Below are 14,888 nucleotides of genomic sequence, written 5' to 3'. Positions count from 1 at the left end.
CTCACTCTGTGCGGGAAATCTTAGAGGCCTCTCGCAAGGTCTCGACTAGGCTTTGTTATTCCCAGAAGTGGACCAGATTTTCTTCTTGGTGCTCCACCAACCACCTGGATCCGGATTCAGTCCCTGTGTCTTCGGTACTGGAATATCTGTTGCATCTGGCGAATTCTGGTCTGAAGACGACTTCTATTCGAGTGCATCTTAGTGCAATTGCTGCATTTCATCATCATCTCGAGGGTCGTTCCCTCTCCTTACATCCTCTGGTTTCTCGTTTCATGAGAGGTCTTGTGAATGTTCATCCCCCTCTCAAGCCTCCCCCTGTGGTATGGGATCTTAATGTGGTCTTGGCTCAACTGATGAAACCTCCTTTTGAGCCTATCGATAAAGCTCTTCTTAAATTTCTCACTTGGAAAGTAGTCTTTTTGATTGCGCTCACGTCCGCTCGTCGGATTAGCGAGCTGCAGGCTTTGGTGGCGGACCCTCCTTTCACGGTGTTTCATCATGACAAGGTGGTTCTTCGCACCCATCCCAAATTTTTACCTAAGGTTGTGTCTGATTTCCACCTCAATCAGTCCATTGTTCTTCCGGTATTTTTTCCAAAGCCCCATTCTCATCATGGTGAAACGGCGCTTCACACGCTTGACTGTAAGAGGGCGTTGGCTTTTTATCTCCAACGTACTAAGTCTCATCGGAAGGTTCCTCAATTATTTTTGTCCTTTGATCCTAATCGGATAGGACATCCGGTTTCCAAGCGTACCTTGTCCAATTGGTTAGCTGCTTGTATCTCTTTTTGCTACGCTCAGGCTGGTCTCCCGCTCTCGGGTCGAGTCACGGGTCATAAGGTCCGGGCGATGGCAGCTTCGGTTGCTTTCCTCCGTTCTACTCCTATGGAGGACATATGTAAAGCTGCCACCTGGTCTTCGGTTCATACGTTCACCTCCCACTACTGTTTGGACTCCTTGTCCAGGAGTGACGGCCGGTTTGGCCAGTCGGTGTTACGTAACCTGTTTTCTTAAATTGCCATCTTCCCACCTGCCCTATTTCTGGTTGGCTTGGAGGTCACCCATGTGTGAGAATATCATGCCTGCTTGTCCTGGGATAAAGCACAGTTACTTACCGTAACAGGTGTTATCCAGGGACAGCAGGCATATATTCTCACAACCCGCCCACCTCCCCGGGGATGGCTTCTTTGCTGGAATATGGAACTGAGGACCACGAGGTGGGGATGCGCCCTCTAGTGGCGAGAAGGCTAGCACATGCGTGGTGCAGTGTGCAAACTTGAAACTTCTAGCAAGTTTGCTGAAAAAGCTGTCCGCGCTGGGGCTCCGTAGATGACGTCACCCATGTGTGAGAATATATGCCTGCTGTCCCTGGATAACACCTGTTACGGTAAGTAACTGTGCTTTATGGACCTAATGCTTACAAATGGGAAAACTGTTTCTGATGTTAGGATGGATGATCACTTGGCAACTAGTGATCACTGAATGGTGTGGTTCAATATTAAGATGCAGGAGAAGAGGACCTAGAACTGTAGGTTCTAGACTTCATAAGAACTAATCTTGTCAGGATGGGAGTATACCTCAAGGAAAAGCTAGTTGGATGGGAACAGCTGAATGAAGTCGAACAACTGAAAGAAGCTATTTTAAAGGCGACAAACTTTTGTGTTAGAAAAAGGAAAAGAAGGCAGCTCTTGTTCTCAAACGTAGTAGCTGGAAAGGTAAGGAAACAAAGGTTAGCCTTCATATGATTTAATTTAATTCTTATATACCGCTAATAACTGTGAGGTTTCTAAGCGGTTTACAAAAATGATGCATTAAAAGATACAATAAATAAAAATAAATAAGATAGGTACTTGGAAATTTCCTAACTGTCCCAAAGGCTCACAATCTAACTAAAGTACCTGAAGAAACAATTTATGAAAAGTAAAGATAAAAATATAAAGACAGAGGTAGAGATAGAGATAGAAATGAATATTCCAACAAGATGGCGGCCAGTTAGGTCATCTTCTGTGCTGTCTCCCTTGTCCTGCTTTTGTTTTTGTTTTATTTTGCCTTTGTTGATTTTTCTTTTAAATTTCTTTTTTGTTGGTTTTTTGTTCTGTCTCTGCTGTTTTCATTTGGGACTTCCAGTCTCGTTGGTGTTTGCTTCTTTTGAGCTCACCTACCGATTTCCAGTTTGACAGTTGCTCCGATCTGGCAGCTGAGGGAGCCGTTGCCTGAGGCCTGAATGGTTCTATGGTGGCGGTTAAGAGTTGAAGAATTGGGTCCTGTTTCTTTTTGTGGTGGATGGGAGAGTTCTGGCTTTCGGCTCCTTGTGTTCTTGTGTTCATAAATTACACGACGTTACAGAAAGATGAAGACGGGCAAGATCAACCATCACTCATACTCCCATGCCCTGCCATACATACCAAACCCATGTTGTCATGTATTACCTTTCTATACCACGTATGGTCATTGCTGATACTTCCACACTTTGCCATTCCCAGCGTATATTATCATTCCCAGAATGTATTGCTCTTGCACTGTCATGCGTCCTAATGCACTTCCATGCCTTACCACGCTTCGTACTGTCAAGTTCTATTAGTTCCCGCAGTGTCATACCAAACTCATAACATCACCACTCCATGCTTTTGACTACTGTCTTGCTCCCCCTATGTATGATGGCTTTCTGAGAACCTTGAGAAGCTGATAAAATAATATATATTGACCCATTTTCTCTGGTTTTCTACCACTTGGGGTGTACAAAAAAAACAACATACATGAGAAATTTTCCAAAACATTTTTCCATTCAGAATTGTCCATAAAACTTAACATCTTTTGTCAAGTGACTAGCACTTAAGACTCAGTGCAAAAAAAAAGGCAAGACCAGGCATGGAGGCATTCCCGGGGTAGTTGAGGTAGAAGTGGGATGGAATCGTAATTAGAGAATGACACGGTGACAAAATTCATCACCGTTCCCGTCCCCGCGGATACCCGCGGGAAATAATCCCATGTCATTTTCTAGTGTCTATTTCAACCTCGGTCCTTCTACACCAGCATTCTTCAAAGCAAAGCTTGCGGGTCAGTGGTTGTGGCCATTCATACTCTGATTCTTCCCTCTCTCCTTAAAGAATGACATGAAGATGGTTTACCGCGGTTATCCGCGGGGACGGGGACAGTGATGAATTTTGTCACCGTGTCATTCTCTAATCGTAATATATACTCATGCTACATATATATAGAAATATCATAACAGGGTGCCTATATCCCTCTATGAAATAGGTTCCCAGATCTATCCCCATTAGCACACAAATGCAGACGTATAATCATTTATTTATTTGCTTTTTTTTTTATTTATTTTTTTTTTTAGCCCATCCTCCCAAAGGAGCTCAGAATGAGTTACAAATCAGGTAACATAACATAACATAAGAATTTAGTTCTAGACCGCAATTACCGTAGAGTTCAATGTGGTTTACAAAAGACTAGCTAGAATACAAATTCAGGAAGACAGGTACTCCAGAATTTTCTCTCTATCGCCCAGAGGGCTCACAATCTGTCTAATATACCTGGGGCAGTGGAGGATTAGGTGACTTGCCCAGGGTCACAAGGAGCAGTGTGCGGTTTAGCTCTAACCACTATGCCTCACTCTCCTCCAATGGAGAGGCAGCTTCATGCTTTTGCTGCTTGTGGACACTCTATGGATATATGCACCCAAACCTTGGCCCCAGGAACACCATGCTGACTTCTAATGCATCTGCTTGCGACCCCCTGTGTACCCCCACGCCGTTTTACTAGAGGTTGGTTCCATGCATAAAATACGCTTCATAAAATGAACCCCATCATGTTCTGTGTGCATGTGAAGGGGCGCAACACACATACATACACGTGCCACACACATACATAAACACACACAACACTTACACGTGCAACACATGTACACATGCCACACACATAACATACACACACAAACACATACACGTGCAACACATGCCACACACATACATACACACACAAACACATACACGTGCAACACATGCCACACACATACCTACACACACAAACACATGTGCAACACATGCCACACACATACATACACACATCCTCCACCACAGTGCTTGAGATGTGCCTCTGATGCTCTGCATGTACATAGCGTAGAAAGCTAGGTGGGTCGCATTCTCACTGTCCTTTTCTTTCTAAGTCCTTGATTTGTGCAAACACCATGGAGATCACAATGCTGCTGGGGGAGTTTGACTCAATAAAGGAATGAGGGTCAGGGCCCACATGCTGAAAGCCACATCTGTTTATTTTTGTCATAAATAATGAGAAAGCGGCGTTGGCTAGAATAATTGTAACTATCATTTTTAAAGGTGAAATACGTAGAAATGCAACTGATGGTAAGGAATGAAAATGCAAGATTTTTCCCCTGGATGCGCCTGACTGCTGTTAGTAGAGTGTTATGTAATATATGGGAAGGCATTTTATATTCCCTGGGGTTTGTCGCTGAATAAATTAAAAAAAAAATTGTGACTTCTTGCAGAGACATTTTCCATAATATGATTTTAACATAAAGCAGGTTGTTAACATGAAAGCTGCCGTATATCCTGATGTAATCTGGAATGGAATTTCATGCATTTTAATTAATAGTCGTAATAAGGATTTGGTTGTCTGACATACATTTCATCCAAACGCGATGACAGTGCTAGAGACTATTTTTAGCACTTGGGGAATATATGTAGCCACCACGATGTGATAGTATTTTTGTTTCAGAATGAAATAAGCATGCCTATTAGCTTTCCTGTGTCTGTCTCTGTACATGTCTCAAAAATGACAAATTTGTGCTGTCGTCTACATATTCTGGTAGTTTTTGTCCTATTCATTTTGGCATGCTGCCCATTTGGAACCCTCATATGTAGCCCATCCAGCACTATACTACTATTTATTATTTCTAAAGCGCTACCAGTGCTGTACATTAAACATGCAAGAGACGGTCCCTGCTTGAAAGAGCTTATAATCTAATTATGACAGGCAAAGAGGACAAAGGTTAATTTATACATAATATTGAGGTGGATAGTCCTTGGCTCCCTGAGGAACTATACGTACATGTATCCATCACAGAGAGAAAATGACGGCTGGTAAGGACCAAAAGACCCATTCAGTCTGCCCAGTTTCATTCCTGCTACATAGTTATAGGGCTAGATTCACTAAAGGCGTCGATCGTGTCCCGATCCGATCCGCCCATGCAGATGAGGGGAAATGGCATGCACAGGAGATGCGTTTCGGCGTCCTGGTTAAAGCTTGATCGGATTCGTTACACCCTGAGGCAGCAGACTCGCGAAACGCTGGCCACCGTCCGTGTACCGATCAACAGAAGATAAGTTGAAAGTTTCTTTCTTCTATCATCCAGTACAGACAGCCCTGCTTAAGGTTTTTATACTTTGGGAGTGCAATGGAGGTTTTTTTGCCAGTGAGATTTCCACCCAACCACCTTTGTGGAGGTGGGAGGGCTTCAGTCTGAGGCTTTTTCCTCCATTTTTTATGGCACACCTTATCTGAACCAAAGCAGCACTGTTCATGTTTTATATGACATCTCTTAGATTTTTCTTGTGAAAGTGGATTTTGAATGCATAAGTGGTAAGCCATCGATTCTCTAAACAGAATAAGAAACACTGATTGGGTTTGCCGATCCAAAATGAAGCCACCGCTGAGGACCAGCCACTTGCTGTCCTTGCCGACTCCTGCTCTCTGCCGCCCTGAAATCCCAGTATTGAGGTTACAAAATAACCATCAAAATAAACTGTGCATGACTCCCTTTTTATATATTCTTCAAAAAGCACAGAGTGAGCTGTGGTTTTAACCCACGGGTTTAAAGCGTGCTCTGTTCCACAATCTGGCTGCGCAAAACTTGAAATCATTGGCAGTAGGATTCTGCTCTGAAGTGCTGCGGGGTAATTAATAGCTCTTTTTGCTACATTTTCAATGTGCTAATGTCTGTCATAGGTATAATATCGGTGCAAAACCCCTTTTTGCCTACAGTGATAGCGTAAGGCCGGCAAGTAAACTGCAGCCCCCTTCCCCCTTTATTTTGAGCTCGCAAGCACTTGCGCAAATGCCATCTACAACCAACAAGGGTAATCTCCGCACGCGTCTCGATCGCTCCACAGCGTGCGTCCAATCGGATCATTTGCATGCTGAATCTGTAGCGACTCGGTCGCTCAGCAGAACTCGGCCACAAATCGCCCAACGATCCAGATTGGTGAGTTTAGTGAATCTAGGCCTTAGCCTTCAGTTGGTCTCTAGCTTTGCATTTGGGGGTCTCCTCCATCTCCCAGGGAGGCCTTTTCTGACCTTGCCTGCTTGCTACCTCATACCTTTTGTTTTAAAGCTGTGTTTCCCAAACCTTTGCAAATGTGATCCCATTTGAAAATTCATGCAACATTCGGATGATAACTCAAGCCAATTATTAATAAGCAGCACATTCTTTGTGTTTCTTAAAGATTTAGAAACACATAAATATGTAAATCTTTATTTGTTAAAGTAATGGTTTGATGCATTCACCATGCTTGCAAATGCACAGATTCAGTTTCTCAGACTCTTCTGCAGCATAGCTGCTGAGTCATCCTTCTCCAGGATTTTCCTCCTTGAACACAGAAATATTGATCATTTGCACTTATTGGTCCTCAATCTTTGAGACTTGCAGTTTTATCTCTTTTGCCCAATATACTGTAATAAAAATGTTTGTCACCTCACCTTGTCACCTTTAGCCATTTTCCTTCTGCATAAGTTTTTACCATTTCTGATTTCTTTTTTGAGGGGTCTTTCAGCTTTATTTATATCGGCTTTCTTTTCCTTTATTTACTTTTCTTAAATAAAGCTCTACTTTCTACTTCTCTTATTTCCCCTCAGCCTGCCAACCATTCCTTCAGTTAATTCTCTATTTGACTAAAGTCAATGTGTTTCAAATCCAGGACTTGAGATTCATTACCACCCATACCCACTCCCAATGACAGATTGAGCTCAGTAAGCTTGTGATTAACAGGATGATATTGTGAGAGCAAATCTGAGGTGTGTGTGAGAAGTTGGGGCGAGAACAGATGAGACTGGTGGGAAGCTTAGAAATACAGGCGGTAGCCTGAGGGAGGTGATAAGCCTATGTGAATGTAAGGGGAAAGGACAGAAGGTAGATTCATAGGATGGATGGAAAGAAGGTGGTATGAGAGAGGGAAGGGAAGGAAAACACTAATTGGGAAAAGAAGAAAGGAAATGGGTGACGAACAGTGGACCCGACCACTCGTTAATCAAACCAAGGTCAATCATTTACCCCAATTTTTCACACACAGATCCCAACCACACACTTGTAGGTATTTCTACGCTGACTCAAACACAGTGCACCCAGATAGTCCCCTACCTAAATCCATTCGGTCACACACAGGCCCCCAACTACCCTTTGCACTCACTCAGATGCACAGAGACCTCAGCTATAGACCCATAGGCACCCTCTCTCACTCCCTCCTTCTACCATCCCCACTGGAACTCAATTTCCCCATCCCGTCCCTGTCCCTACCTGTAAACTCTGCCTTAATCGCACAAGCCTTGTTATGGAGTCAACAGGAGAAACGAGCATGATACAAAGATAATATAGGCAAACAAAGGCAGCAATGATAAGGAACAGAACAGCCATCGTCAAGAATACATAGTATGCCAGTAAGACACATGACTGTCCAGGAGCAAGAACAGCCCGCTTCCCTCAGAGGCCCCATAGAAGTTTTTAATAATATAGCATGCCCAGCCCCAAGGGTCTCCTACTCTTGGGGCTACACACACTCCAGGCGACACAAACCAGCCAAACCATCAGACATACTCACTTATAATTTTAAAGTGTTTGAGGGTTGTGCAGATGAGGACAGAGCTTGCAGAAATGGAGCAGGGACGGGAAAATGAGTTCCCATGTCATTCTCTAATGCGCATCCCAAAAGGGGGGCATGAGTGGGTCAGGGACATTCCAGAAGTGTATGCATAGGGTTACAGAATACCATGGATGCACGCCCAAATTACACTTGGTTTCAGCAGGCATAGGTCTTGGTGCTCAAATTTGGACGCGGGAATCGGTGCTACATGTGACGCAGTGGTTAATGCTACAGCCTGCTCCTTGTGACCCCGGGCAAGTCACTTAATCCCCCCATTGCCCCAGGTACATTACATAGATTGTGAGCCTGGCAGAACAGATAGGGAAAAATGCTTGAGGACCTGAATAAATTAATGTAAACCATTCTGAGCTCCCTTGGCATAGAAATTGAATCGGAAGCATCCTTTATAGATCCTTTATAGATTAGCATTGGATGTCGATTTTTTCCAGCAGCCAAATTTAGGCACCGCTTACCGAAACTGGTCCTGTATATTCAGGACTGATATCAACGATAGTGTGTTGGAGTGGTATTTGTCTTCTTTTGCACGCTTCATGTACATATGCAAGCAAACAGCACAAAGTGCATGCCACTTAGCCACACAAAGAAAGTCCTAATGGCAGAGGGCGGCAGCAAGAGAGTTGAAAGTGGAGGGAAATGCGCCTGTCATTTTGTGCTGGTCCTGTCCAGCTAGTTTCCCACTTGATAAAATGATGAGGTGACTTTGGAAGACGGAGCCATTTATGTTTCTCACATTTTTAACATTTCCTTAGTTCTACCTAATACGGGTAGGAAGGCGGTGCATCAAATGCCATTTTGTAAAAGCAAAAGGCTTTAGTTTTCTACTTGTCAAGTCTCGGCATCCTATTAAGCTCCTGTCTGGGGTCTGTCCTTCAAGCTCTCCTCCATTGTGTCTTTTTTGATTACCTCTCCCAGTTTAGTTTAGCTATCGGTTTCCAGCTGTCCACCACGACCTGACTAGTTAATTTTCAAGGGATATCGGCTTTTAATCTGCTTCTCAGAAGCCCTCACCCACTAGATTTCTTTTGCAGTCTTTAGCTCTCAGAAGCAATTTTGATTAGCGTCTTCCTTTGGTTAACTCTAGTTGATTGCTGAAAGCAACTTCACACTCTGGGTATATGCGCTTTGCCTATTAAGCAGTTCCAGGAGACAAGCTCAGGTGTGAACTTGGTGGTTCAGAAGCAGTGAAACAGAAACAAACACAAACTTTTTTCTTAACTTTCACCTGGAGCTTTGCAGAAAGCAGTGCAGGCGAGGAAGTCTGCTACCGCAAAGACAAAAATGAAGAAATATGAGTTACGAGCAGTACCGTAAGATATTTTCATGTCTTTTACTTAAAACTCTTTAGGCTCGATTTACAAGGATTTTCTATTGGCACTAAATCTAAGAAAATCTTTTACGGATCAGAGTTGAAGTAGCTGAGTCTTTTATAACTGGCTTGAAATGTCAGGAAATCCTGTTGTTTATGTAAGTGTGGTTCAACATGACTTTTAACACAGGCTATCTTATTTGATATATGAACAAATGATACACTATTACATGGAAGAATAGTTTTTGGAGAAATATAAAAAATGTCCCTTTTTTTCTGAACCTTTTTGTTGAATTAAAACACATTTCTGTAGGTAGTATAGAGGAGAAGAAATACAAGTGTGTGATGGCGGAGGAGGCCCTTATTCCACAACCTGGGGTCTTGCACAGGTCCTCTGGGTCTCCGGTGCAAGACTTTTCTGATTTTGACAGTCTTGTGGAACGCCTACCTAACAGGCCCGGTAAGCACTGAACTGCCTGTGAGCGCACTGACTCCACCTCAGGGGACAGCACATCCAAACACGAGATCCTACCTTATCAAGGTAGACACACAAAGAAAACAGAAAAGGTGATCTGTAGTGCTCAATTTCCATATACTCCTGTAGGCTTGAGAGCTCTGTTTGGCGCTGAAGGAGTTGCAGTCCTTCCTAATAGGGAAGGCAGCAGGATGTTTTCAGGCAATGCCACAACGGTAGTGTATGTAAACAGACAAAGAGGCATGAAAGACGCTTCCCTATGTCTGGAGGTACAGATGTTCCAGCAGGTGGAGCCTGAGAGGGCTCTCATCCCAATGATTCTATTTTTCTTGCAAGCTGGACTTGAAAAGGGCCTAGCGGTTTCATCTCTCAAGGTACAAGTAGCTGGCATCTCGTGCTTTAAGCTTGGAGAGACATGCAGTCACTAACGTCTCACCCAGATGTTACTCGGTTGGGGGGGACGCTCAGACTGCGTCTCCCACTGCGTAGACTATTCCTATCTTGGAACCTTAATGTTCTTCTGAAGGGTCTGTCTCAGGCTCCTTATGAGCCCCTTCCAGACGTGTCCCTCTTGGATCTTATGGTTAAGACCGTGTTTTTGGTTGCCATAGTCTCAGCAAGGTAGGTTTCAGACTTACAGGCTCTCTCCTGTAGAAAACCTTTTCTCGGATTCAAAGAGTCTGGTGTTTTTCTGCAGATGGTACCGTCCTTTCTACTGAAGGCCTTTTCTGCCTTCCATGTCAGGAGATTTGTTTACCCACCTTTTACCCTATGGATTCGGCGAAGCAAGACAGAGTTTTGCAGAAGCTGGATGTACGTAGAGTCGTCCTTCACTACCTGGAAAAGACTGATTCCTTGCTCTCTGACCACCTTTTTGTGCTGACCAGCAATCAAGATGAGGCAGTCCAGTTTCAAAGCTTTGATTGCCAGATGGATTTGCATTGCAATTTCTTCTTCCTACATTGCCTGCAGTAAGCAGCCCCCTATCTCAATCACAGCACATTCAACTAGAAGTGTGGCTGCTTCCTGGGTGGAGCCCCAGGCTGTTTTGCCTGATGAAATTTGTAGAGCAGTTACTTGGTCTACTCTCCACACCTTTATGAAGTTCTACAGAGTGGATGTGGTTGCTTGAGAGAATGCTGCTTTTGGGTCCTTTGTACTGTCCCTCCCTAGACATCTGGCACTGCTTTGGTACATCAGTTATGGTACAGAATCCTAAGTCTTTGCTACAGAATAAAAGATTCCTTGCTAATCTTCTTTTAGTTAGTAGACTTAGGATTCTGTACAGCTCACCCTATGCAGATCTTTGATACGCCTGATTTCTGCTTCAGACATCTTGGCTCTCTTCTGTTTTTTTCTGCAGGAATATAAAGGCTCCTGTTCCCTTTTTACTTTTTTTTTTTTTTTTTTTTTTGGGGGGGGGGTGAGTTATGGCTGCTATTAGTTGTACTTAGCAGGTTGGTTCCTAGCTACTCATGTTCTAAAATTGTTGTTCATTGTTGATTGTTCTTAATCATTGTTCTTTTCTCATAAGCTACAGAGCAGAACAAAATATGGTTCATTACCGGGGAAGTTTCCCATGCCCCTCCTTCTCTTTTCTTCTCTTTCAGTGGAGTTTGATTGCTTTGGTACCAATTGAAGAGGGGACTGTTCTCCACTGCAGAAGGAGAGGAGTTCAGAATTTTGAGTGACATCCTTATGCAGATTTGTGACAAATGGGAAGCAACAGCTATGGTATAGACAGTTCCTGTGTCTTCTAGCAGAAAGAAGAATAGCAATAAGTTGTATAATGTATTACCTGGCCAATTCCCCCATCTATGTCCCATTCATTGTAAGAACCTGATTAGAGGAAAATTAACTGCTCCTGCTCTTTATGTCTTTCTGCATGACATTTTGAACAAAAGCATTACACAGATAAATAGATGATGAAAGGTGATAGGCATAGGTTAAACTATTGCTTTTGCCACTATTTGTAAGATGTTCATGAAAACCAGGAAGGAATAATATGTTTTCTCTGGCTCTGGTGCACAAGTGAAACAATGAGCAATAAACCCATAGCACACACAGAAAGCCCCAACAGTACTAGAAGATCTTTTCTCAGCATACAAAGAGGAATCCTTTCCTTTGGCACAGCCTGCAGTTTTTCTTACTGTCAGCACACTGACTTGACTCAAGGGAATGATCAGTGTTGCAGAACCTTTCACCTATAGGCTACTGGTTCATTTCCCATCTCAGCTGGCCCAGGTGAAATTGGTTGGTCTTCTCAGCCCAGTGCATTCACAGCTCTTGTCATTCTCCTTTGAACCTGTGAATTCTGCTGAACATCCCGCCATTGCCTTAGTAGAAACGGACATGACAACAAGAGACTGTTCCCCAAAGCATTCTTCTGTTTGGAAGGTGTCAAGACTCGGCTCTTTCAGCCTGCTAAACAAAAGCTCTAGAAGCACCTGCATTCCTACTTTGAAATTCCTTTCATAACATAAAAAAATAAGTTCAGTAACAAGTTAAAGATGCTGCCGCAAATAGTAATATTCCACAAAGTTTAATATATAACCCACAGCACAATCTTGTCTCGGAACAGATCAGTACTTGAAGCCTCTTTTCTGTGCATCGTAGCGATTGCAAAATAAGAGCTTGGCGCATGCTCCTCCCCAAGTAATCTGTCCATTCTTAGCCAGAGGGCTCCTTAGCATATCAGAGAGCAGCAAAATAGTTCTGGGGCTCTTGCTTAATTTTCTGTTTGGAGGAGAGACTTTGCAGTGGATAGTAGGAGCCAAAGTGACTAGTTGACACTTTTCAACTTGTGATGTTCCTTGCATATTTTTGTGTTTTTCTTTGGGAGGGAATGAAGGTTTGTTGCATTTTGGGAATGGCAAAATCCACTCACTTACCTTTCATGTTATCTTTACTAAGCTTGTTGTAGTTCTCCCTACTTCCCTTATGTGTCAGTTCATAATGTTCTTGTGTTTGTTGTAGTTAATAACTAAGGGCTTCTTTTAGAAAGGTGCGCTAGCGTTTTTAACGCACGCACCGGATTAGCGCAAGCTACCTGAAAAACTGCTGCCTGCTGAAGAGGAGGCGGTTGCATGGCATTTTAGCGTGCACTATTCTGCGCATTAAGGCATCTAACGCACCGTTGTAAAAGGAGCCCCAAGACCTTGTTTTTAAATTGTAAATCGCTTTGAATTCATGATATTGCGATCCATCAAAAAATTTTAATAAACTTGAAACAATCCAGCCTTGATTTCAGGATATTCACTTCGAATGTTCATGAGAACTTTTGTACAAACTGCCTATAGTTTGTTAACCAACCGAAAAGAAAAGCTATTGACACACTGGTTGACCGATGCTCAAAAGTTTGCAGTAGAATCAAATTCTACCACAAATCTTGTGACATCAAATGACCACGGCATGCTCAGAATAATTAGCATGCAAAATTATATGGTATTAAAATTGTAGTATTAATTTGCTCCACACACAGATTGGCGCAGATTGGCTCAGGTATCTACAGAGACACTGGAAGAAAAAAAAAAGGGATACCGCTAGCCCTATTGACCGACCCCCACCCCCCCATCCTGGGTTCCCTCAGCCTCTCCACCACTTGCTGTTCGGGTTTCACTACTCCCTAACCGCTGTGACTCCCCGGCAGGAATCGTCGGCGTTGATGTTAACACTTCCGGGTCAACATTGGGTCTCGGTAGCGTCTCTCCCGCTACATTCGGGGAGCTTCCCCACAGAGACCGGTCCCTCAATGTTCCTCCAGGCATAGGGGGCATGTGTGGCTCTCTTGGGCTCAGCGATAAATCGCCGTCCAAGCTGAGTCTTCCCCTAGACTCATCAGCAGATCCGCCCAAAGTGGTTGGCTGGACAGTAAACGATGGCATTACAGTCTGTCGCATGTTGGAGAAGACAGAGGTAAGTGGAGGGAGTCCCCTCTGTTTCCCACGTCTTTTGGGCATTGAATAGCAGTAGAAATTGTATTAATTCAAAAGAAATTGCCCCATTGACGGAGAGCACTCCAATATGTGCCCTACTTAGGACGCCATCTTTTTTCTCCTCCCACGGTCTCTTAATTACAGAACAATATCTCTTCTTAGTAATACTTACAGTATAAAGTACTAAGATGAAACAAAATTCTTGGATCCTTAATATTAAGAACCAGGTTGGATTCATGCAAAACAGATTCACTGGAGACAATCTTCATTATATATAGCTTTATTCCTGGATGCTGAAAAAGCATTTGACTGGATGGAATGGTCTTTGTTTAAAATAATTGGTTTAAATTAGGAACTAACTTTAATGGATAAATATCTTGTTTCCAAATAACATCGAAAATCTAAATAAATAAATCCTTATAATCTGTATTATTTAAGTAGAGTTACGAGACGAGGCTGTCCATTGTCTCCATTATTATTTAACTTAGCATTAGAACCTTTATTAATAGCAATCGAGCAAAATGAGAGAATCAAAGGAATTAAATCAACCGTGATAGAAACCAAAATTGCAGCATACACAAATGATTTACTAATCTTTCTTTCACACCCCGATTCCTCTATTAAAACTTTAATGGATCTCGTCAATCAGTTCTCTAATTCACAGAAAATAAAATAAACTGGAAAAATGTTATAAAATGATGATACCATCATAGCAGATATAGGAGAGATTAATTTTAAATGGTCTCAAACGCAATTGAAATATGTAGGAATACGGCTGAATAAAGATCTTCTACAAGCCATCGATATTAATACTGTATTATCAAAATCAATATTTCATAATAGGGTAGAGTGGAATGTTTTGACTAGGGACCTGGATTGGCCATCGTGAGAACGGGCTACTGGGCTTGATGGACCATTGGTCTTATGTTCTTCTCTCAAATAGTGGGCTGGAAGCTCTTCCCCTCTCTGATCTACCTCGGCATCTTTTAGAAATCCCTTCCTTTGTTCTGCATATCTCTCTGTTCTTCAACACTACTCTTGCTGACATCACTTCCTGTTTCCTGGATGCAGCAGAAGGAAGCCTGTAAGGCTAACGCAGCCAAGTGGAAGTGTGTTGCTGCTATGCTGGTGAAGATACTAAGGCAGAGTGGGGAGGGGGCTATTGCTGGATCCAGGGTCAGAGGAGAGTGAAAGAGAGATGCAGGACAAAGGGGAGGAGTGTGGGAGACCCACCTATTCTGTGGGCCCACACTACAAAAAGGTAGTTCTGCT

General features: G+C 43.0%; 1 protein-coding gene across 1 annotated transcript in view; it reads left to right on the top strand.

The window, feature by feature from the left end:
- Positions 1-14,888, top strand: part of CHCHD6 (coiled-coil-helix-coiled-coil-helix domain containing 6) — a 132,342-nt gene that overhangs the window by 105,173 nt on the left and 12,281 nt on the right. The window contains exon 9 of the mRNA XM_033926714.1: positions 3,346-3,385. Within this exon, the coding sequence (XP_033782605.1) occupies positions 3,346-3,385 (40 nt within the window). The remainder of the gene's footprint in view (positions 1-3,345; positions 3,386-14,888) is intronic.

Source organism: Geotrypetes seraphini, chromosome 17 (assembly GCF_902459505.1).
Source record: "Geotrypetes seraphini chromosome 17, aGeoSer1.1, whole genome shotgun sequence".
NCBI lineage: Eukaryota > Metazoa > Chordata > Amphibia > Gymnophiona > Dermophiidae > Geotrypetes > Geotrypetes seraphini.
The sequence above is the reverse complement of the archived record's forward strand: the minus strand, read 5'-3'. Positions and strand labels throughout refer to the sequence as shown.